The sequence below is a fragment of the Caloenas nicobarica genome, chromosome 11 (genome assembly GCF_036013445.1).
Source record: "Caloenas nicobarica isolate bCalNic1 chromosome 11, bCalNic1.hap1, whole genome shotgun sequence".
Taxonomy (NCBI): Eukaryota; Metazoa; Chordata; class Aves; order Columbiformes; family Columbidae; genus Caloenas; species Caloenas nicobarica.
In genome coordinates this window covers 10,454,673-10,476,354 of record NC_088255.1, presented here as the reverse complement: position 1 = coordinate 10,476,354, position 21,682 = coordinate 10,454,673, and the positions used below count along the sequence as shown (strand labels likewise).

Genomic DNA, 21,682 nt, shown 5'->3' with positions numbered 1-21,682 from the left:
ACTTCAAGAGGACCTGGAGGGAAATAAAAAGATGGTTTTCTGATTTTCTCTGATGTTCCGAGTGAAGCACTAAGTATTTGGGTTCTGAGCCTAGGTATTTGGGACAATCTCACTTTGAAATGGAGTAGATCTCTCTGCATTTGAAGATTTTCTGACCTGAGGCTTAATCAGTCACTTTGGCATCTCTCCTGTAAACTCAATATCACTCTTTTTTTTCTATGCTGAATGGTCACAAAGAAAAGACTGTAAAGCTCCTACGGTAGACTGAGAGAGCAAGATTTTGTCTTTCCCTACTTTCCTCTTGGCTTTGTGCAGGATCTGATATCGTGCTGTTTATCAGTAGAATTTCCTGTTCTTCCTCTCACTCCTGAAGCCTTTGCAACTTACCTGTATTCCAGCAAGGTAGTTCCCATCAGTGGCCCGTTCGGCCACTTACCACTAGATTATTAGAGAATCAGTACACGTTATTTAACATCTATTCCACTCTTTGAAGCCTAAAAGCAAGAATGAAAATAGTAGTGTACCGTGAATGTTAATGTGTCCTTAGCAGTAGTATTAATCCTCTGTGACTATATTTACAGAATATTTTCCTGAGCATTTGTTCTTAAATCAAACCCAAGCGTAGGAACAATTTAATAGCTATGTAGATGATATTAGAGGAGTTTTGTTTTGGCATAACTTCAGAATGTAGTCTAGCTGCCTTTATTGAGTACAGTCCTTACCTCTGATGTCCAGTGGGTTTATTCTATGACACCTAGAAAGGTGCATAAATAAGAGGAGAATAAGTTGCAGGTTTAAATTATTATTTTGACGATAATGAAATAGCCTGGAAATGTAAATGCCAATATAAAGCAGTATTGTTGCGAGTGCAGTGACCCTTCAGGGAACTCAGTTATTCAATCAGGTTGAACTACACTTTTCTTGAAAAGACAAAATCGGATATGACCAACTGAAAACTTTAAGAGAGTTCTTTCCCTCTTGACTTACAGACAATTCTTAAGATTTAATTAGGCTATTTCCTTCAAATGTTAATATTTTGAAATTTTGATTAAGAATCCCATAGAGACTTTGACAGCAATACAGTCACAAGCAGCGAGAGCAGTGGTCCTTGCTCATGATTTCACATATGCACCCGTGGTGGCCATGCTTTCTTCATGCAGGAATGAAGTTGGGGCGTTGTTTCCCTAACAATTAATCTCCGCCTGCTTGCTCTCTCCATTAGACATTAGAGGTATGTCAGGTCTGAACTGTTGCTGTCCAGATGACATGCGATGAGCCTCAAACCACATAAACATCTGTGGTTGCAGCTAAGGCTTCCTTTGATTCAGGTTCTTTCCCATTACAAATCTTTCCAAACATCTTGCAAAAACTGATCCTAGAGTGGCACAAACACCTGAAAAGCTATAAGCATATGGTTTTGTGGCATACTGTGATCACTTTTTCTGGTCTTTTAGGTTCAGTGGATAGGGAATAGGGCAGGGGATTAGGAGGTCTATGCTATTTTCTCAGTTATTAGGATAGTTCCTGGAACAGTTCCCGTTTTGGCTGAAAATCTCCTAGTCTGTCAAATGAAATAATTATTATCCTTAGGTTGAGCCTTACTGATTCTATATTGATGCAAATTAATATTGTCTTTAAATGTATGGAAAATATCAGTTACAAGACCCCCTGGTCAAGCACAGGCTATAACCAAAGGCCAGAGGTGGACTCTCTAAGATAATTGCCATTCCTGTTGATGGGATGTAAGGCCAGTGCAGAACAATTTTATCCTAGCTTTTTCATTGTTCTATTCTTTCTTTCCTAATTTCTTCTGGAAAGCCAAACCAGCGAGTCAGTGTTGGCATGCAAAGGACAGCAGAGCTTTAAATATGTTTGTCAAAAGTTGTCCCATGTTAGTTTTCCTGTCTGCAACAAACGTGACTGCCATTTCATAATTCATTAGACATGAGAGATGAACAGAATGAAAAAATATCTCCTCTCTAAGAGATGCTGCCTAGCATAGTAATGTATGTTTCCATAGGTGAGCTGAACCACCTGTGAGGATCAGGATCTCTGTGACGTCTTTTTTTGTGTGTTTCTATCAAGTAAAATGAAATTTTTCTTTGAAACTTCTAGATGAGCAGGCTTGTGTCACATTATTTGACATTATTTGGGGTCTGAATTTATATTCGTTTAGCTGCACAAAGTAAGAAGGTGCAGCAGAGCATGCGTGAGGCATTTGCAATGCTAATGCTGAGCTATCAAGTGAGAGAGGGCTGTGCAATATCTCCTGCCACCAAGAGAAGTACTGCTCTCTGCTATTGCAGAACCGTCTGTGCTGGAAGAGAGTATGTGAATAACTCATTGCTTTGCTAGGAAAATATAAAAAATTCTGAGAGTGAAATAACTCCATTCAAGTCAACCCAAGGGGAAAAGTCTGCCCAGCTTTTCCAGATTAAAGTAATAAAATACATTTTTCTGAGTCCTCAGCATTTTGTCTCAAGCAGGAGAGCTGTTTCAAAATGAACAGTTGAAATATTTCCTATAGAAGGATAGTAAACAGGCAGCTTTTATGAAATGGAACATAAAGTAGAGGGGGATTTTTTTTTTCTTTTCTTTCGGTAACAGAAAAGAAAGATTTGATTTGGGAAGAGAACAGTGTGGGTGCCTTGCAGATATTGCTAGGAGTCCCTGTTCCCCAGTAAGATGAGTGCCACAAAGGAAGGCAAAAAAGCGTGGGGGCTGCCTTGTTGCCTATTTGGAAGTGAGGATCAAATGCCAGCAAGGTGCTGACAATACTATGGGCCAGGAGGAGCCATCCTGGTGAGGAGAAGCAGCTGGTGCTTGGTGTGATGGAGGAAGGAGAAAGTGGATCCATGGCTCCTGCAGCTGGTGTTACCAGTGGCATTGGTAATGCTCAAAGAAAAGCTGTTGCAGCCTTTGGGATGCAAGGTAAAAGCCCAAGGAGGAATTTTAGCCATATGGGTAGACAAATCAGCCTGTCTTTGATAGAGGGTGGTTGGAAAGGCTTGGAAAGATTTAAACAAAGTCTCGATATGAGAACCCAGATAGAGATGTCAAAGTCCAAGATGATACATAGGTCAGAGATGGGAGTGACAGGGAGGGCTCGGGAGGAAAACACAATCTTGGCTTGCATACCAACACACCAGCTTTCTCCTTTCCTAACCCAAGAGTGGCTGCTTGCATCTTGCTCCTGGCTTAGCCGGGAGGAGCTGTGAGCCCGTCGCCCTGGCAGGAGGCAAGGAGCCTCCTCTGAGGACATCTGGTTTGAATTCAAACCTGCATCTCCTCCAGCTATGCATCTATTCTTATCACATAGCTGAGTTGAGCCTTCAGAGCAAACCCTGCCTTGAAAATCCTCCAGCTGCAGATGCCCCTGTGGCAAAGGGTTTTTGAGAATTTTTGCAGCGTGTGAGAATGATGGCAGTTTCTGTGCAGGAAATATCAGGGAAAGGAAAGGTCTAGAAGTCCAAACAGGAGCTGGCCATTTGGTAAAGATGCACCAGCAGTACCTTGTTTAATGCCTACAGTAATAAAGTCCAAGCAAAAATATTTTCTAAAGGAGAGGCAGCATGGGGGAATGGCAAGATGTTTACCTCTACAACTTTTTTTTTTCACTGAAGTAGAAATCCCAGTGAAATTGCTGTTCTAAAGGTCAAATTAGAAAGCTTTCATCCCCAGACTTGTAAACTATTTCTCAAATCAGTGACTCTAAAAATTATTCATTAGAACACCAGCTCTTAAACTGAAATTCTATTAAGCTCTGTATCAAAGCAGGTTTTATTCTGAACTGCACAGCCCACTGTGTAGTCTTGACACAGCAGCAAGGACATGGGCAGAAGAACTTAATCTTTGTATATTTGTGAAAGGGATGACATAAAACCTTGCTTTTAAAAAGTCAGGCACAGGTTTTATAGAGACAGTGTTTAGAGATATTAGAGCCATAAATATCAGAGGCAAATCTTGTCAAGTGTTTCGAGAGCAAAAAGCTTTAATGCTTTTGTGGGTGCTAGTCATCAGTTAAAGTGCTTTCAACCTGCCTTCATGTAGACGGGCTATGATTTCTTCGAGCCAATGTCCTCTAAAATCTGAAATTGATTGAGATGCACTGGAATCTCATCTTCAAGACGGTTTTATGGGCCAAATTAGCCTAGTTAATAGTCTGCAGACAATGAAGTCATATTATTCCATGGGCAGCGATGCAAATGACTTCTGTCTCCATCTGGTCATGTATTCTGTCCAGGATATGGAAGTATGCTCTGTTGTGTATGAAGAATTATGCAAATCCGGTGAAAACAATTTGGAAGAGGGCATACAAGCTATCTCTTGGTAGAAGGTTCTTTATTCAGTCTGAACCAGGAGGAGTTGGCCTAACTCTCCGCTTGCTTAATTTTTTTTGTTCAAAAAGGTGTCATTGCCAATCTATTCAGAATACCCTTGAGATGAGTCGTATGGTCTTTAATAATAAAAACCATCCCATTGACTTTGATTCAAGGACTGCATATGACCTTAAACATCATTCTAAATCTCAGATTGCTGGGATCATCTTAAAATTATAGACGAGGCATAAGAAGGCAAACCCCATTATGCTCCATAAATTTCTTCAAGTCATGCCTGAAAATTGACTTTAGGTGTCTTGGCTGTTTCTATGTACGTAAGTGGATTGTGCATTTCACGTATATGAAGAAGTAGCTACCTCTTACCTGTATCATTACTTCCTGTTGTATGAGTGCTTCAAAGTTCATTTAATATATGTAGTAAAGGTCGTGATTTGTCCACTAAAGAATACTCAAAATTGCCAGTGACCAAGTTTCAGTTTCTGGTTTGTCAGTTTTTTCCAAATAAATTTTAAAACACTCAAGTTTCTTGTATTCAGATTACAACCAAGCCTCAAGAGTGTAATACCAAACCAAAGACCCTGTGCAATTTATGTGGTCTAAAAAACTCCTTTTTTAAAAGTATGGATCAAAGGTTTGGTTGCTAATCTAACTGAATTATTAGTATCCTAACCAAAGACATATTTTGAGTACAATTACAATGATGCTAAGGCTAGAGTGCATTGTATCCCATTATTGTTAATTCCCAGTAATTATTCTGTTGCAATGGTACACACGATCTAGCACGTGTGGGTGGCATCTGCCCTTTTCCCTTCCTGTGCTCCTCCAGGATGTGAGCTGGGTGGTGTCAGCCCTCCCAGGAGGAGGCAGTTACAGCCCCTCACCTGCCTCTGGAGTTGCTTTGTTTGGAGAGCATGATAGTGGTGCTGATGGGTTTCTTCCCCAACCTGGCCCTGACTTGTGGATATTTTTATACACTTGCTGCTACTACTGTACTAATTGCTTTTTCTTCCTTGATTCCAGTCTCTGTTATGTCTGAGTTTTACTACGTGTGTTTTATATAAGTTGTGTTCTTGCTCGTGGTTCTCTTTGTTCCAGCCAAACCCACTTTTGCTCAGTCCCAAGGTGCATTCCTTTGGTGAAGAGGAGGTGTGGGTTGTGCTCACAGTTTGGAGGCATCTGTTTCTACCTTGTAGCTGCACCAACAGGGCCTTTGCAGTTATCTTGTGGCCTTATTCGCAAGGTCCTGTGTTACAATCTCTTGTTTTTCCTTCAAGCACATACATCCTCTATCAAGGTTCACTGAATAGTTCACTCTGTAGGGATAATGAGCCATTCGAAGAAATAGATAGACATATAGATATACGTATTATGCCTTGGTAGCTACTCACTATTATTAATAACATCGGTGCAGTAGAGCAATATCACTGAGGTGTTATCAAATTTGCTTTACAAAAGTCTCTAGAGATAGATTTCAAGTAAAATAAGCATAAAAGCTGATAACTGGTGGTGAATTTTAGTCATCTTTTCCTTTGGAAATTAAAATTCAGTGATGTATGAAGAAGTGATTGATGTGTGTATGTTTTTGTTAGAATATAGTCAAAGGATAAATAGTTTTATATCAGTTAAACAAGAATAATAGATAAAAATAGTATTGACATTGCTCTTCTAATCATTAGAGAAAAGCCTTAAATGTACCGACAAAGGTTTCACTAATGGTGTATGAGTTTTTGACAGTATGCCATTCAAGGCAGTGTACAGCAGTGCTTCCTTCACATGATATAGTGACATAAATTGGCTTTCTAAAAGACACGCAGACACCTGTCACCATCAATTTGAATCATTTACTATTCATGTTAATTTTCTATAATATTTTTAGTTTTGTTTGATAGTTCTAAAATAGCCTTCTTGCATAGAGAGTTCTCTCTTAATTTTACAACTGGCGTAGTTACAACAGCATTTTAGATTTTAAAAATATGTTACGCATTTAAAAAAAAAGGCAAACCATGGAAACCTTCTTCCAGCAAACAAAGAAAGGCAAAACAGAGCTTAGGTCTCATAAAAAATAGGGATTTCTCTGTCAAATCACCAGTGACCTGAGACTTGAAGCCACCTTGTTTCGGTCTGGTGTCCAGGGCACAGTGAGTTCAGCTGCTGAGTTATTTCCACGTTGCAGCCACTAACAGGACCCCAGTGGGTCTCGGGTACAAACGCTGTAACCGCTCTGCTTGGGTACAGGTCTTAAATACAGAACAATCACTGCAGCTGTAAATGAGAAGGGATATAAATACAAAAAGCAGAGGTCAAATATTATGCTGCCCCTGCCAGCGGGAACTTGTGGGAAAGTGAGCTGATGCGGTCTTGTTTGCTTGCTCATACTTTGATGTCATCTGTGAAACAGTGCTTTTAAAGAGCTAACTTTGATTTCCAGGGCTTATCTAGTAGTCTCTAACAAAAAGAATTACCAAATTTCATAAATAAAGTACAAACCTAAGTAGATCCTAATAAAGGACAAAAGGCTAGAGATCTTTTGTTTTGCTTATAATTGAATCTTCTTTGCTATAAAAATGATTTTTGTACATAAAACTTAGTGAAATTTTCCATTACTCTACCCAAATTGTAACTGTGCAAAGCCATATGTTTTTGCTTAAAATTTCCATATGCCATTTACTGAGACAAACTGCCCAGTCTTAAGGGGCTTTGAATTGTTCCAGATTGTTTAAGCTTTTATTAAACCACATTCGAGGTTTTGGAAGGAGGTTGTTCAATGCAATATCTTTCCCAAACTGAAAAACTGATAGGATGACATATGCTGCTGGCACCCTCTGGGCTTTCGAGTGTTTTTGAGGAATAAGCCTCTGTATCAGACTGGCATCACTTACCAGTACCTGTGTAACTTGTGTTACTCGAACATTAAGGCAGAGTTTTAATGGAAGCTACAGGATAATCTAGTAATGCAAGAAAATATATTCAAGTTCATATTAAAGGATGGGTGTTAGTGTGCACATGCTAACAGCATATTGCACTCTGGTGAATTTCAGCATGAGATGTCAAGTTTTTGTGCAAATATTAGCTAATTAAGTCTCTTTTGAGACACACACTTTAAGGACTTATCCTTAGAGATGTGCAAACTTTGACTCAGAGAACTTAAATGACTTTCCCAAAGTAATGCAATTGCTGGTACAGTGGTATCAGTGGTACAAATCACTGTATTTTTCACAGCTTAAATACGTACAGCTTTATACTCACATAGGTCTGTTAAGTCTGATTTAGAATTGATACTGTGGTGATGATGAAGTTTAAATGGCATCCTTACTCTTTCATTAAATAAGATCTGAGTAACAGTGCTAATTGCAATAACCTGTCTGCAGTCCTGTTACACCTCCTTGTTACAATCTCCTCTTTGCACTGAAAACATTACTAATGTGATACTGGAGTTACTGGAGCTTATACAATATTTTTCTCTTTTCAGTTGAGTCACTGGTTTAGTACTGTCTGCTCGCAATATGCTTTGGCAGGTCATTGACTTCCAGAATTGGAAAGCATTAATATTTTCTTTCTCAGTGGTTTCTCTTAATCCATTTTGATAATTGCTTCCTACGAAGAGAATGTCCAATTTAAATAGGGCAAAACCTAATATGCAAGTGTATTCTTTTCCTAACAGTCATACAAGTATCTGATCTTGTTTATTTGAAATATCACGTTTAAAATAAGAGCCTGATCTCCACGTTATTGGTGCAAATGACCTAGGATTGCTCACGCACACATATGCTGCTTTGATTAGTGAGGGTAAATTTACATCTTTTTTGTGCCTGCTATGTTGTGTTGTTTCCTTTTTGATCCTATAAATAGAAACAGTATTTTTTCATGGTCGTATACTGCCCAGCACCACAAGCCCCTGAGGTGTAGAACACTTTCACCAAAAGCGCATGTGGGGTCCTGGCTCCAACAAGGAGCAGTTTCTGTATGTGTAGCAGTCCTCAATTCTGGTCATGTTTTGTTTGATTCATATACAAATATTTTTATTGAAATTAAAGCTCCTTTCTTTTTTGATCTACACAATGATAGATCACTGTAATTGAAGCAATTTACACCCTAAAAACTTTAATTAAGTCACAAAGATGCCTGCATGCTAAAACTTAATGAACTTATTGCTTCTAGGCATTGTTTTGCTTTGTCTTGTTCTCTCTCTTCTGTTTACCAAAGCTCATTGCATTATGTCTAAAATTTCACTGTAAACTCCTAAAATGACTGGGTCTTTTATTTCTATTATGAGGTATTTAGTACCCCATGGGGTACTTAATAATTAATAATAACGTAATTGTTTTCAGATTTCTTACATACTATGTTGCCAGGTCCCAAGGAACAAACTGATGGGACTCTTGGGTCTGTGAGTGGGCATCAGGCCACCACACTATCACACTGGCTTCCAGATCTCCTCATCTTCTTTCCCAGTATTTCATGCGTCTGAAGGCTGCGTGGGTGCAGAGCCCAGTAATGTGGCTTCCTGTTGATCACTGGTGGTATTTTCCACCAGTTTATCCCTAACTGAACCTGGCTGCTTAAGCGTGATTAAAGTATAGTTAGTGTTTGTACATGTTGTAGGAAAGTGGTCTTGATCCCCAAGCATCAAAGATGCTGAACCCACTGCTCTCTGTTGTAGTTTATTCCAGCAGCTGATTATGATCACTCATAGCAAGTGCAATTTCTCATCTCCATTTCCGTCATTTCAGCTTCCTACCACTGGGTTTTATAACATCCTCCACAGGGTTAGGAAACACTTCAAGGGATGGTGGTGTCTCATCGTGACACTGCTTCTGTGGGTAAACCAGAAATGTCTCACTTCTGTTTGAGAAAGTAGTGACCAGTTTGAGGTTTTCCCTGCCTCCCTCCCAGATCTGAAATCTACACCCTCAGCTGTTTTTAAAGAACTTGTGAGATTTTTGTTGGGTGGTGTTGGTTTTTTGTTTTGTTTTAATATGGGCAAAAGTATTTGAGTCAGGAATCTGTGATCTCATTGGCAATGTACATAGGTGAAATGGATGAACGGTAAAGTGTGCAAGAATATAAGAAGTAGGAGCAGGAAACCACAACAACAAAAAAGGTGAAATATGACACAGTGAGAAAAACACGAGTAGAGGCCAGCCCTGTAGCAGCACACACTGAGTAGCTGTGCTGTGTTGTGGGGGTCACCTCCTTGGGCACAGTGGCAGGTCCAGCAGCTGGACACCTGCAAACCTCAGATTTCCCAGGTCACCTCGTTCTGCTTAGGTGTAAGTTCCAGTGGAAAGAGAGCTGGTATCGAGGGAAACATGGTGGTATGATAGTCCTGCTTCAAACCTTCTTGCACAACAGTAAGTGTACCAAAAAATAATGGAGTTTGGCTTAATAGGTTTTCTGGTGCTTTTGTGGGTTTGCCCCTTTTTTTTTTTTAATTGGCAAATAAGAACAAAAATCCTCATGTTAGCCAGGATCTTTGGGGCAAGGCAAAGTGGAACTTAATGCTCTCGTCAGGGGAGACACATACAGCCAAACCATTTATGCTGTAATTCAGAGTCATTCTGCAGCTGTGAGGGTTATTTTTGTCATCTTCTTTTGCTGTCCCATTGATTTTTAATGTCAAAAGTATAATTTCCTACCTACTCTCCAGGCAGGGGCAGAGATGCACTAGGCAGCTATGTTTCCCTTGGAGGAAGATAACAAACACGGGGAAAGAAGTGTTAGAGTGCTCCTTCTGCTTTAAAGCTTCCTGCAGGGTGGTTTTCAGCAAGTGTGTTTAACTTTTGTTTAGCAAGTGGCCTTACCTCCATGTATGAGGAATTCAGTGGTACAAAATTGCAGTGCAATATTCTGCACCCATCTGAGCAGAAGTTTGTAGGAAAGGTTTTTGTCCACTTTGCACAGCATGTGAAAGTAGAAGAGAACCTCTCGAATCTGAGCATCACTTATCTATAAGCTTTGTAACCATTCAACAACACTAATATTGTCCCTAATTTATTGGGAAAGATTGCAAGGTGGTGTTTAAATGAAGTTTCTTATTGATAAAATATTAAAGAAATTATTGTTAATTCAAGTTACTATTTACCTATTTCAAAAATAAATTTGAAGTGTGGATTTCAGGATGCATGAGCATAATCAGCCTCATCAGTTTGAGACATTAGCCTTTCTTATAGTTATCTTAATTTTGTTAGTTTACTCAGAGACAGATTTTAAGCACACACATGAGGCTTTTCAGAATTTACAGTTCACTTTCAAAGCTTGATAGGAGCAATATTGCGCTAGGAGCAACAGTGATGAATGCTCTGCTTTGTTTGCTGCCCCCACTTGATTCTGACCATTCTTCCATCATTTCCTAGTTGTTCATCCAAGCAGAGACTACTTTTCCTGGTAGCAATCCTTTTCTTGTCATAAATATATGGCTATTTATTTTGTCAACATATAGGGTTATTTCCTTCTTGCAAAAAAGTTAGAGGACTAGATTTGCATTTAAACTATTGAGTCATGCAGTTTCCCTCCATACTGTCATAATCAAGAGCCGCTGGATCACCGAGCAGGTGGCTGTTTCAACTGGTTAGTAATGAACCACCTTTCCCATTCCCTCCCCTGTGACTTACAGAAGAATTCCCTAGAGCACTGTATAACTATGCTTAAACACACAGAGCTGATGCAATTTTTCTTTCATATGTTACAAGGCTGACCTGTGTATCGCTTTTTTTAGGATTCAGGCCTGAATTCTGTAATAATCTCTGAAATGTTTTGTGTATGTATATGCATATGACATAATGTCTTAGTTTCATGAACGTGGAGGAAGATATAAACAACTGAATAGAGATATGAAGAATCTTCCATTATAGATAATTTGAGACTCTGTCCTGGTTTTGTTATAAACAAGTTTCTCTTTTAGTGAATTTTTCTGTCAGCTAAAGTCTTCTTACAAACTGTGCTTTCCTGAAAGCTACATACATGTTTTGGTAGACATAGCAATGGAATGCGAGGTCATTGATAATGATGCATCTTGCAAGATGTGCAAGCAGTAGGTGACCAAAAACTGACCAACTAAATATTCCATCCCATTCACATGATACTTCATATAAAAGTGGGGAATCACGAGGATCTTGCCCCTTTTCCTTATGGCCGACATTGGGAGAGGACCTTGCGAGTTGTCCCTGCGAACGGAGGCCCAGTGACAGACTGAATCCAGCTCCGGTTGGCTGCGAGTCCAGTCCAGGACTTCGGGTGCCGGCCCCACATCTGCCGGAGCAGCTGCCGGGACTTTCAAGATTGGTTTTGTGTATTTTGTATTATTTTCTCTATTTTTATTGGTAGCATTAGTAAAACATTTTTAATTTTTCCAACTCTCTTCTCTCTGTCCTTCTTTCCCTCCCAGTCACCTGTCCTTAGTGGGAAGCGGGGAGAGGGAGGGACTGACAGGGGGAGAGGGGGTTAACAGTACATCAGCCGCAGTTTTATTGTCACCCCGCAATCAAACCACGACAGACTCTTACAAATACTTCTGCAATACTTCTTTTTCTAGTGCATATGTATGTGCCTATATATGCATATAAAGCATCCACTTTGATGATTGGGACTTCTTTTGCTTTTACTTCATTTTTTCTTTTATTGGAAATAACATTCATGTAAAAATGTTTCCTAGTGCCTCATTTATTCCCCTTGGCATCATTTTGGTTTTAAGCTATTAATCCTTATGCAATTGTTCTCAGTGAGGATGAGATACATCCTTGTACCTGTGTGCAGCCAAAACATATTTAAATCCATGGGACCAGAAGGTGGCCAGACAAATGTAACAGTGGTTCCTGAAAAGTGCCTTTCCACCTTTTTTTTTTTTTTAATAGAACTTAGGGCAGAAATATTTTGTCTCTCCATTTTCATTGAAAATTAGTTTTCTTCTGTTTTCTCTGTGTTTTGGGTTGTATTTTTGTTTTGTTTTTCTAGGCCAAAAAAAAGACAAAGAAAATCACCCTGCTCAAAGTTATGCACTCAGATTATGACTTGAGAATGGCAAACTCCGTGCTTTATTTTCTGCCTGTACTTACACAAAGTCTGAACAAATGACTCACACTGGTGAACCTGCTATGAAATTGATACCCAGGTTCAATTTGGACCAGTTTTAAACTCAAGTGTAGTTTTGAACATCCTGTGTGAACCCATTTTGCCCAAAGGGTTTGTTAATGCAGCAGCCTCAGCACCCGGTGCAAACAGCCTGGATTGCTGGATGTTGCTTCTGCCCACGGACTTGGGCAGAAGACAGATGGAAGGGTGGCTGGTTTGGACTATTTTTGTTTTCACAAATAATTCACTGCAGTGCAGAAAGCAAGTCCCTACAATATATATTCACTAAAATAATGAAAAAAGAATAATATAATAATAAGATCTAAGGAATTTCATACAGTGTAATGGTATGGCAGAACTGTGCTGGAAATCTCACAGTGATTACTAGCACTGTAACAAATTGTTACTCACTACTTCCACTGTAGTTCTCCTTTTGCCTGGATTTTGTCCTTAATTTGGCTTTAGCAGTAAGAGTCTGTGAAGGTTTCTAAAATGAAGCAGTGACTTCTTCTGACTTTTTTTTTTTTTAAGGTATGCATGATAGTGCTTCCAGAAAACATTTTCAAGAGAGGATAAAAATCAAGGCTTAATTTTTCATCCTTGTAACCTTATAATGATGTTCCTACTAGTTCCTACTGTTAAATATTTATCACTTGTGTTTTCTCTGGTTCCCAACTGCACTGACAACAGGTTTGTAATCACCAAACCACAGCTCAGCTACACTGAAAGCAAAAGAAATGAAAATTGAAATGCAAGGGACTGTTAAGGATAAAAGTCTACCGAAGTGATTCAGTGTATTAGTGCTCCCATGCAGCAGCCGCTGGTGCTGATCAAAACCTGGTGCCACTGCCTGGCTCCCAGAGAGTCACCTCGTCACTTAATAGCAAGTTTCTTGAATTCAGTGTGCAAGGAGAGAAGAGAGGGAGTTGTATTTTTGTAGTGCACGACCCATCAAGGAGAGGAAAAGGACAGAGGCGGAAGGAGGAATTTAATTAAATTAAAGCAGTGTTGTGGCTAACATACAGCTATTACAAGAGACTTCCTTATGGGAAAGGAAGAGTTTATACACATCGGTTGCAAGGGCATCAGTAACAAGCCTCCTAAAGGGAAACAGACTGAGTTGTAGCACAAGTGATTGCTTAAGGCAGTAATTCTCCATAAATTCATAAACCAAAACTCTATCAGCATTACGGGTTACTGGAGTTTTCTCTAGACCTGTCTTCTGCCCTGAGTACATCAGCACCTTTTACCCTTTACCAGCCTCGCAACCTGTGGAGACATTTTCTGATCCTTTTGCTGTGTCTGATGCACAGCAGCCTCCGCTGCCCCACGTCCCACCCAGGTCCCACCAACCTACCTTCCACGCTGATGTTCACTTTGTCTATATGTCAGGCAGCAAAGTCCTAATGAACCTTCTGTCCTTCTCATGAGGAAAGACTATTAAGCTCCTTTTAATCGACTTCTTTCTCTCTTGGCAGATCTTGAGAACTTCAAAACCAGAACAAGAAGCACGGTGTCCGTCCGTCAGGGCCAGGGCATGGTGCTGCTGTGTGGACCACCACCGCATTCTGGGGGTAAAGTGCTTTCATTCTCTTGCTTTCAGCACTCGGGCAATTTGGAAGGTTCTCATTCTCTGAGTATGTTTCAGAAAGTTTAAAATGGCACAGAAAGCCCAATTTTACTGCATATGAGTATGCACATAGGAGATGAACTGATGCAAACTAAAGCAATATGTAGAAGACGTGGCCAAGATCTTGTGCATCTTGTAGAAGCCTTTTTGTATGGGACCTGAGTGTATCTTCTGCAAAAGGTTGAAGACTGGTGACAGAGCTACTTTTATGCTTTGCTTTTTTTTTTTTTTTTCCCCTCAAACACTCTGTCACTGTTTTTGTTCCCTGGGTGCTTGGGATCTGTTAGCAATTGTCCAGGTCTCATATGGGGATTTATTTGTGGCATGGCAATACATATTCTTCCTACCGTTTTTATGGGAGGGAGAGGCAAGGGAGAGTGTTGTAGGAGAGGAGGAAATAACTTGCCAGCAAGTTACATAGGGCTGCTGAAGACACCACTGTATTCTCTGCTGGTGGGAAACTTTGCTACCCAAAGTCCCAGAAGGTTTGTCACTGTGTGCACTGCTGGTTTTGTCTGGTGATACATTTAAATCCGTTATTACAGAGAGAGGTACTAACTGTAACTCGGGGCTTGTCGAGTGTCCAGAAATATAGACTGTGCAGAAAAGGACATACCACTGACTGTCAACCTAGGTTATTTCTAACACCTCAGAAAGAAGTAGATTTCTGACTATCACGGAGAAATGGAAAAGCTGTAGTAGCAGACAGGCAAAAAATCCCTGCTTGTGGTGTTAGAGTGGCATATTGACATGTACTCTGTAGAGTGTACTATACCTGTACTATTAAAGGAGTGATCCTCTCTTAAAATCTTACTAATTTGTTATATTTGCACCTGTCACATGTTATACTTGCTGTCTAGAGCAGGGGCAATGGCACGTACATCCCCATATGGTTACGGAAAGTGGCACCCATGGCAATTACTGGACCTGGCCCACCCCACGCCTGGCCATGGCAGAGCTGGGCAGAATCCTTGCGCTGCGTTGCCCCTGTTCCATGGTCGCTGGCCCAGGTGGCACCTCCTGTCTCAGACTGTGCCAGAGGAGATAGAATCTGGGGAATGTGCTGCAGACACCTGACTGGCTCATCAAGCATTGCCTGGGGTTTAGCTTTCAGATCTAGCCAAGCTGGGCTGGTTGAGCCCTTATTCCTTCAGACGTTTGTGTCACACTTTTCTGTAGTCCTTGGGCATTTTCTGTAGCCACATTGCTAACCTACGTTATCCTGGGGAGTGCAGAGTCAATGGCACAGTACACCCTCCCATGGGAGGGAGGGCTGAGGCGAAGGGAGGTCAGCTCCCGTGGACACGAAGGATATTTGCAACCTTCTACTAAAGATTGTCTCAAGATTTTAAGTACAGTAAAAAGCCCCTATAAATATATTGAGAATCTGGAGAACAGCAAACACTCGTGTAGCTTCTGAATTTTAACACCCAAGTGTTTGGTGTTCTCCAGATTCTCAACATAGTTATGTTACAAAGTAGTTAACAAGGAGATGAAAGGAAGACTACAATAGCTGCTGTGTGTGTCTGAGCTGTAATGGTCTCTCCTGGCAGCATGTGGTACCTGCCAAAGGCCCTTCTTTGAGAAGAGCCAGCATCATCAACTCCAGTGTGAGAAGGTTTATGAGAAATTTGTATTAGTGGCACTTAGCCAGCATTTTCTCAGCGGCCAACGCAAAATTCGGTAGGGAAAAAACAGATTCAAACCAGAGTTTACAAATAGCCGATTATAATAAATTACGTAGCAAGTACTTTGGTGCAATTTGCTTTGAAGAGGATGGAATAAATGTTTAGAAAATACAAAACAGTTCTTTTAGTTTAGCACAAATTTGTTTTAAACATTACAGTCCTGCATTTGTTGGCTAACTTCCTGAACACGTGTTGCCCTATTGCATTTATATCAAATGAATTGTTACAAAGGGAGTCAATCAGTCATCTGTTCTTGCCATATACCATTTCAGCCATGACCTGTGTGTCCAACAAACGCCGTGTGTTGTGCCACTGACCACCATGTCCAACAGCCAGTCATTGCAGCTGGCTCTTTCATCAGAGGGTTGTTTGGTACATCACGAACAAGGGGTCATTGTTTATGGATCTGTGCCCCTTTTAAAAAAATTTGCAATCCTGCTTTGAAATCTGTCTGCCCTCATCAGCGGGATGAAAACTGCCGGGCAAGCCGTTTGCTGTTAGGCTGCTTTTATTGCTTCAACAGGAGGAGACAAGTGTTTATGGAGTTTCTTCCACTTGTGTCTGACCAGCTGGAGGGCAGACCAACAGGAAACCTTGCTTTTATATACTGCGAGGAAGGAGCTGTATGGCATATGTACCTACCCAGTTAATTTATTCAGCTAGGGCCTCTCTCACCTTTTGGCTTCAGATGCTGTTTTTTCTTTTACTTCAGAGGTTATCATGAGAGTTTCAGTATCTCAGATTTCTGATGTTCCTTACTTGAAGGTGATTCTTGCACCTGTGATATCCAGTCCACAAAATTACATGTTATCACAGATCTAATTAATGATAGTGGCTCCTATAGTGTTAACTATACCCAAAGATTGCACGCCCCTTGGTCTGGATGGATGGAGCTTGCCCTTCAGCCCCCTCAGGTGGGTCTCATTGCCACATCTGAGAAGGAAGCTGCCAAAACTAGATATTAAAAACCAGTGAAGATGGGTTATGGATCAGTCACAAATTCATTTGCAGTCTTACAGTGCTATGGGTGAAGCATCATTTTTAGCTTCATTTTCACAGCAAAGAAAAAAAAAAAAAAAAAAAAGGAGGGGAGATCTGGGACAGAAATGTTTCATGATCTTTAAGCCTCATTCATTCCAGTGCCTTGAACATGAGGCTGAAGAGTGGTGCTCACCCTCATCCTGTCCCAAACTAATTGTGTGGCAAAAGGAGTGGGGCAGTGTCAATGGGCCAAGTTCAAGAAGGCCGGGAGTAGCTGGGTGCTGAGCTGCACTGCGCTGAAGAACTGAGACTTGGGGGTTTTATGCCCTTTTCCAGTTAGAAGAATGACCCCCAGCCACACAACCTGCTGCTGCTGGCACTGGTGGCTGTGGAGCTGCCTCCTGTCTCTCCCCAGGCGAGCAGGCTGGTATCTCCTAGAGCGACACGGGGACTGCACAGACATTGCAGAGACAAGGCAGGAACCATGCACATTTGTCTTTGTCTCCTTAGTGAAGCAGTTACTGAGAGTTTTCTCTTTTGCCATAAGAAATCTTCGCAGTGTTGAACACCTCGTGTGAAGATGCGGCAGCTGGTGGTGGTTCACGTTAGCAGGGAGAAGGAAATTGTGTTACATTTCTTCAGGTGATTCAGGAGAAAGTTTTGGTCCGAGTGTATGTACTGGTAATATAAAAACATCCCAGAAGGGTGCTGGTGTTATTTCCAATTTGGGTTCAGTATGTGAGAAAGAGCATCTTACAACGACTGGGAGGTAGGTGCATTTCTGGTGCCCAGAAAGGCAGAAAACTGAAGGGTAATTATTTCCCTCAGTCATTTGGATGGCAGATGACTTCCTGTGTGACCACCATCTATGACCTGATCTATTCTAGCTAGAAAATGATCTTAATTGTAGCCAGATCCACAATTAGTCTAAATTGATACTATTACGATTTGTAAGTAAGCTGGGCTGGAGTTATGCCAGTTGTTGTTTTCTGGTGTGCATATAAAGTATTTAATGGAAAGTAAAAATACAGGTCCAGGTAATTCAGACTGAAACTCTTGTTCTGCAGGACTTAATCTTCTCTGTGGCAATATTTTTTTTTACTTTTCCTTTCTCTGAAGGTTAGAAACAAGGATGCACTTTAAAAGTCACAACTACAAAGTCAGTGCTTTTCAGTTGTGTTCATTGCGTCTCCATTAGTCAACTGCATGTCTCTCCATGTAATCAAAGCTATTTGGTCTCTAGCAGTCATTGCACAATTACCACAGCTATCTCCTATTTCAACTCCGGGCAGATGGAGGTTCATAAGAGAATATAAGGTATCACTGGAAGTAGCTGCGTGTCGGAAAACCACCGTGTTTCCTTGGCAGCTTCCATCCCTGGGGACCAAGGTAGTGTTTGCAAAGCAAAGCTGTAGAGATCAGTTCCTTCCTATACCCCGATATCCCACTGCTGGGATATAACATTGCAAGTATTTAATGTTGTAGTGCAACAGTAAAAAAAAAACATTCAGGCTAGAAGTGAAAAATAATATATCTCGTTGAAAGTGTAAGTGGCATTAAGATAGAGAAAACACAATTACTTATTTTGGAATTTGATTAGGATAGCAAACCTAACTTCATCATCCTTGCAAAAAGTGTCTGGGGGCATTAACAACCAACACTGAAGTACAGGACTATCTGTGGGGAAGAAAATCTACTATCTACTTTTTTTTTTTTTTTTAACTTTAGTTTCCATACGGCATTGACAAGAACATCTTAAAAAAAAAAAAAAAGAAGAAATTAGAAGTGAAACTAATCAGTCTGAGAGTAGCTGTTGCTCTGAAGAGATGAGGTGTGAGTTTTTATGCCCTTGTCTGGTTAGAAAAATAGTAAATTAGAAGAGAATAACTTCCTATCCCCTGTTGTATCATTGGTCATCTTCAAATTTGTGGATTTTACTAAAAAAAATCTATCTGCATCCAGACCCTTATCCTTTCAACTGTAGCTCACTCTAATTCTTTCCTACTTGGAAACATCCATATTTAAAGAGCTGGCAGCTAAAAGTAAAATTATGTTGGCCTCCGTAAATTAGTTGTGGGTTTTTTTTTTTCTTCTTCTTAATGATGCCAAATAAAGAGCTTCCCATAATTCAAATGTTGCAAGAAATTCACCCTGAAAAGGAGTCCAAATGATTAACAAGTATTTTCAGCATCATAAAATGAGCCACATAGAGCTTGCACAGAACAATTTGGGCATTGCCATGTATTGTCCCAGCTTTTAGTCTAATATGAGCTGGAGATTCAGCACATGAATCTAGGCTTTCCCCCTCATCCCAGTTCCCAAAGATGAAAATGAAATGTGTATTTCTTGCAGCACGGTTTCAGCAGGGAGTCACTATTTTGTCAGGTCAGTGCATCCTGGTGTTACATTTTGTTAAGCAGCATAATGATGTGGTTGCCTCCTGTGATGAAGTGCTTGCTGAGTGCTGGAAATTTGGAAAATAAATGTTCATCTGGAGCTCAGGAAGCTGCTGGACTGAAAACTAGAATAAATGCAAATCGAACGTTTGCTTCTGTTGTATTTTCTGTTCTTGAAGCAGCAGATTCCTGAGCCCCCAAAGCCAGTCCTGCTGTATTTATGGTGCCTCATCTGCTAGAAGTTTTCAGTTCTTTTTCCTTTTTTTTTTTTTTTTTCTTTTTTCCACTTCCCCATTTGTTCACTTACATGCACTAAATCAGTGTAAGAACTGGTAGACACCTACTTGGGTTGATAGCATTTTTCTGAGAAAATTACCCTGTGCATGCAGGGTTTTCCCTCATTATTTCCACTGGTTTTTTTAATTAACAGCCTGACAATGGACATGTGTCAACCATTCTACTTAAGAGGCTCTACGGAAAAAATAATGTAAGAGTAAACATTACTATGGGAACATGGCATTCAGGGCCTGTGTAACAGCATTATGAGGAGCTATAGGTATTTAAGCGGTCAAGAGAGAACAGTCAAAAATGATAGAAGTATGTACGTAACTAAAATTTGGCTTTGGTTTTGTTACAATGAACACACAAGGGTCCCCATCACAGCTGCTGGCCGCTACTGCAGCATTAACTGGGCAGTCCCCAGAAACTCAGTCACAATAACAGGTTTGGAAATGGAACATCAAAAAGTTTTCATGGATTTATTGATAAGACTAGTTAAAATATCTCAGCGTGTCTCAGGATGAGCTCTATAATTTGGATGCTATAAAACAATGCTATATTAGTTTAGGTTTTTCAAAGCCTTACTAGATCAATATCATCTTCTGTCACTCTTCAGAAGAGCTGTAGGAGTAATTGATTGGGAAGGGGGGGGTGTTAGCCAAAGGGGGGAAAAACAAACAAACAAAAAACCAAAAACAAACAAAAAAACCCCCCACCTTTTTTCTCTGAAGTGTTTCATTTTCAAGCTTTTTTATTACATTTAGATATATTTAGAAATCATTTAAAAACATAAAATAGAGTGTTCAATTTAAGCTGTTGCTAAAAATGTTTTCCTTTTGAAAGAAGCTTTGTAGCGGGAAAACAGGTTAGCTTTTCTTGTTTGCTTTCTTTCAGTATTGTTAATCAAAATTGGCAAGATACATTTGTTTCTTAAGATAAACTTAATTGAAACAAGCAAACAAAAAGCACAAAAAAAAAACCCAAAGCAAACACTCACTTGTGTTTCTCAGGGCTCTGAATTTAAGTTGTGTTCCATGGGGAATGTGCCTTGGAAGTATTTGGAGGTCACTGCCCTTTTAACTTTATCTCCAAATTTTAAGACCAAAATATTATTTCGTGCCAAACAGTTCTTTTCATTCAATAAGTTTGTGGGAGCTCTGTCATTCAGCTGCCACTTTTACTAGATTTATGTGGTAGTCAGGCCAGATTTAGTTAATATTTTAACAACTACAGTTTTCAAATACCTTTTAATGTCCCCGGCATTTCATTGCGGGTCTAGAGATCAAAAAAAATACAATCCTAGAAAAGCATGCACTTTTCAATTGATGGGCTGGTAGCACATCCATAAGTGTGCAGAACAAATGAGTTTGTAAATCCTTCACTCTTCCTTCTTTAGGAAGATAAACGAACTTGTCTTTTAGGATTTCCTCTACTTCCCCCCCTCCCCAATTTTCTCTTGGTTCATTTTTAGAGAGATCTATAATACATGATGTTCTCATGACATTTGGCTTCCTGCACTTGTGGGAAAATCTTATAAAGATTGAGATTTCCAAGTGCCGTGAGAAATGGTGAATGTACATACACAGAGAACTGGTGCAAATGATCTCTCAGTTACTTGATTATTTAAATTTTGTATTCCCTGGAGGTATGTCTTATTTTCAGACCTCTATCTATAGGCCATACCACCACTCATTACCTCTGTAGCATATTTGTCCCCACTCCTCCTAATTTATCCCACAAATCTGTGCAAGAAATAAATCAGCTGATAGCTTCTTTAGAGAAGTGCTCAGATCTGCAGATGGAAACCTGCCGACACTTCTACAGGACGTGTCTCCTCCTGCCCACTTGCTTAGGGCCACTAACGAAGTTCCTGCTGACCCAGCACTGAACCTTCCCTACACAATTTCTAGACCTGAACCTCAATTTCCCAGGTACCTTGTCCCTCTGCTCCTTGCTGCAGAGTCATCTGATCTTCCTGAGCATCTGGGAACCATGCCTCTCTGACTGAGCAAAGGCAAGAGTTAAAGAAAAATAAGCTTTCTGTCTCTCTGCAGTGCCCATGTTGTCAATGCACTTGTAAAAGTCCATCTTCCCAAAGAGGAGGAGATTCATTAAAGTTCAGTTGTTCAAATAACTCTTTCTCATCTGATGCCATTACTCCTGTTGGAAACAGAGCGGTGGAGTCTGTGTCTGTGAGCTGAAATGTTGACAGAGAATTATTCTCACATCTTTTCACATAATGGATGTGTTCAGGTTTTCTCATTCTCTCCTGCCGTTGTTTTTTTCCCAGCAGCTAGGAGA

The 21,682-nt window shown here is 40.3% G+C and overlaps 1 protein-coding gene across 1 annotated transcript in view; it reads left to right on the top strand.

Moving 5' to 3' along the window:
• Positions 1-21,682, top strand: part of LOC135992861 (contactin-4) — a 161,764-nt gene that overhangs the window by 46,579 nt on the left and 93,503 nt on the right. Inside the window, exon 4 of the mRNA XM_065642267.1 lies at positions 13,886-13,981. Within this exon, the coding sequence (XP_065498339.1) occupies positions 13,886-13,981 (96 nt within the window). The remainder of the gene's footprint in view (positions 1-13,885; positions 13,982-21,682) is intronic.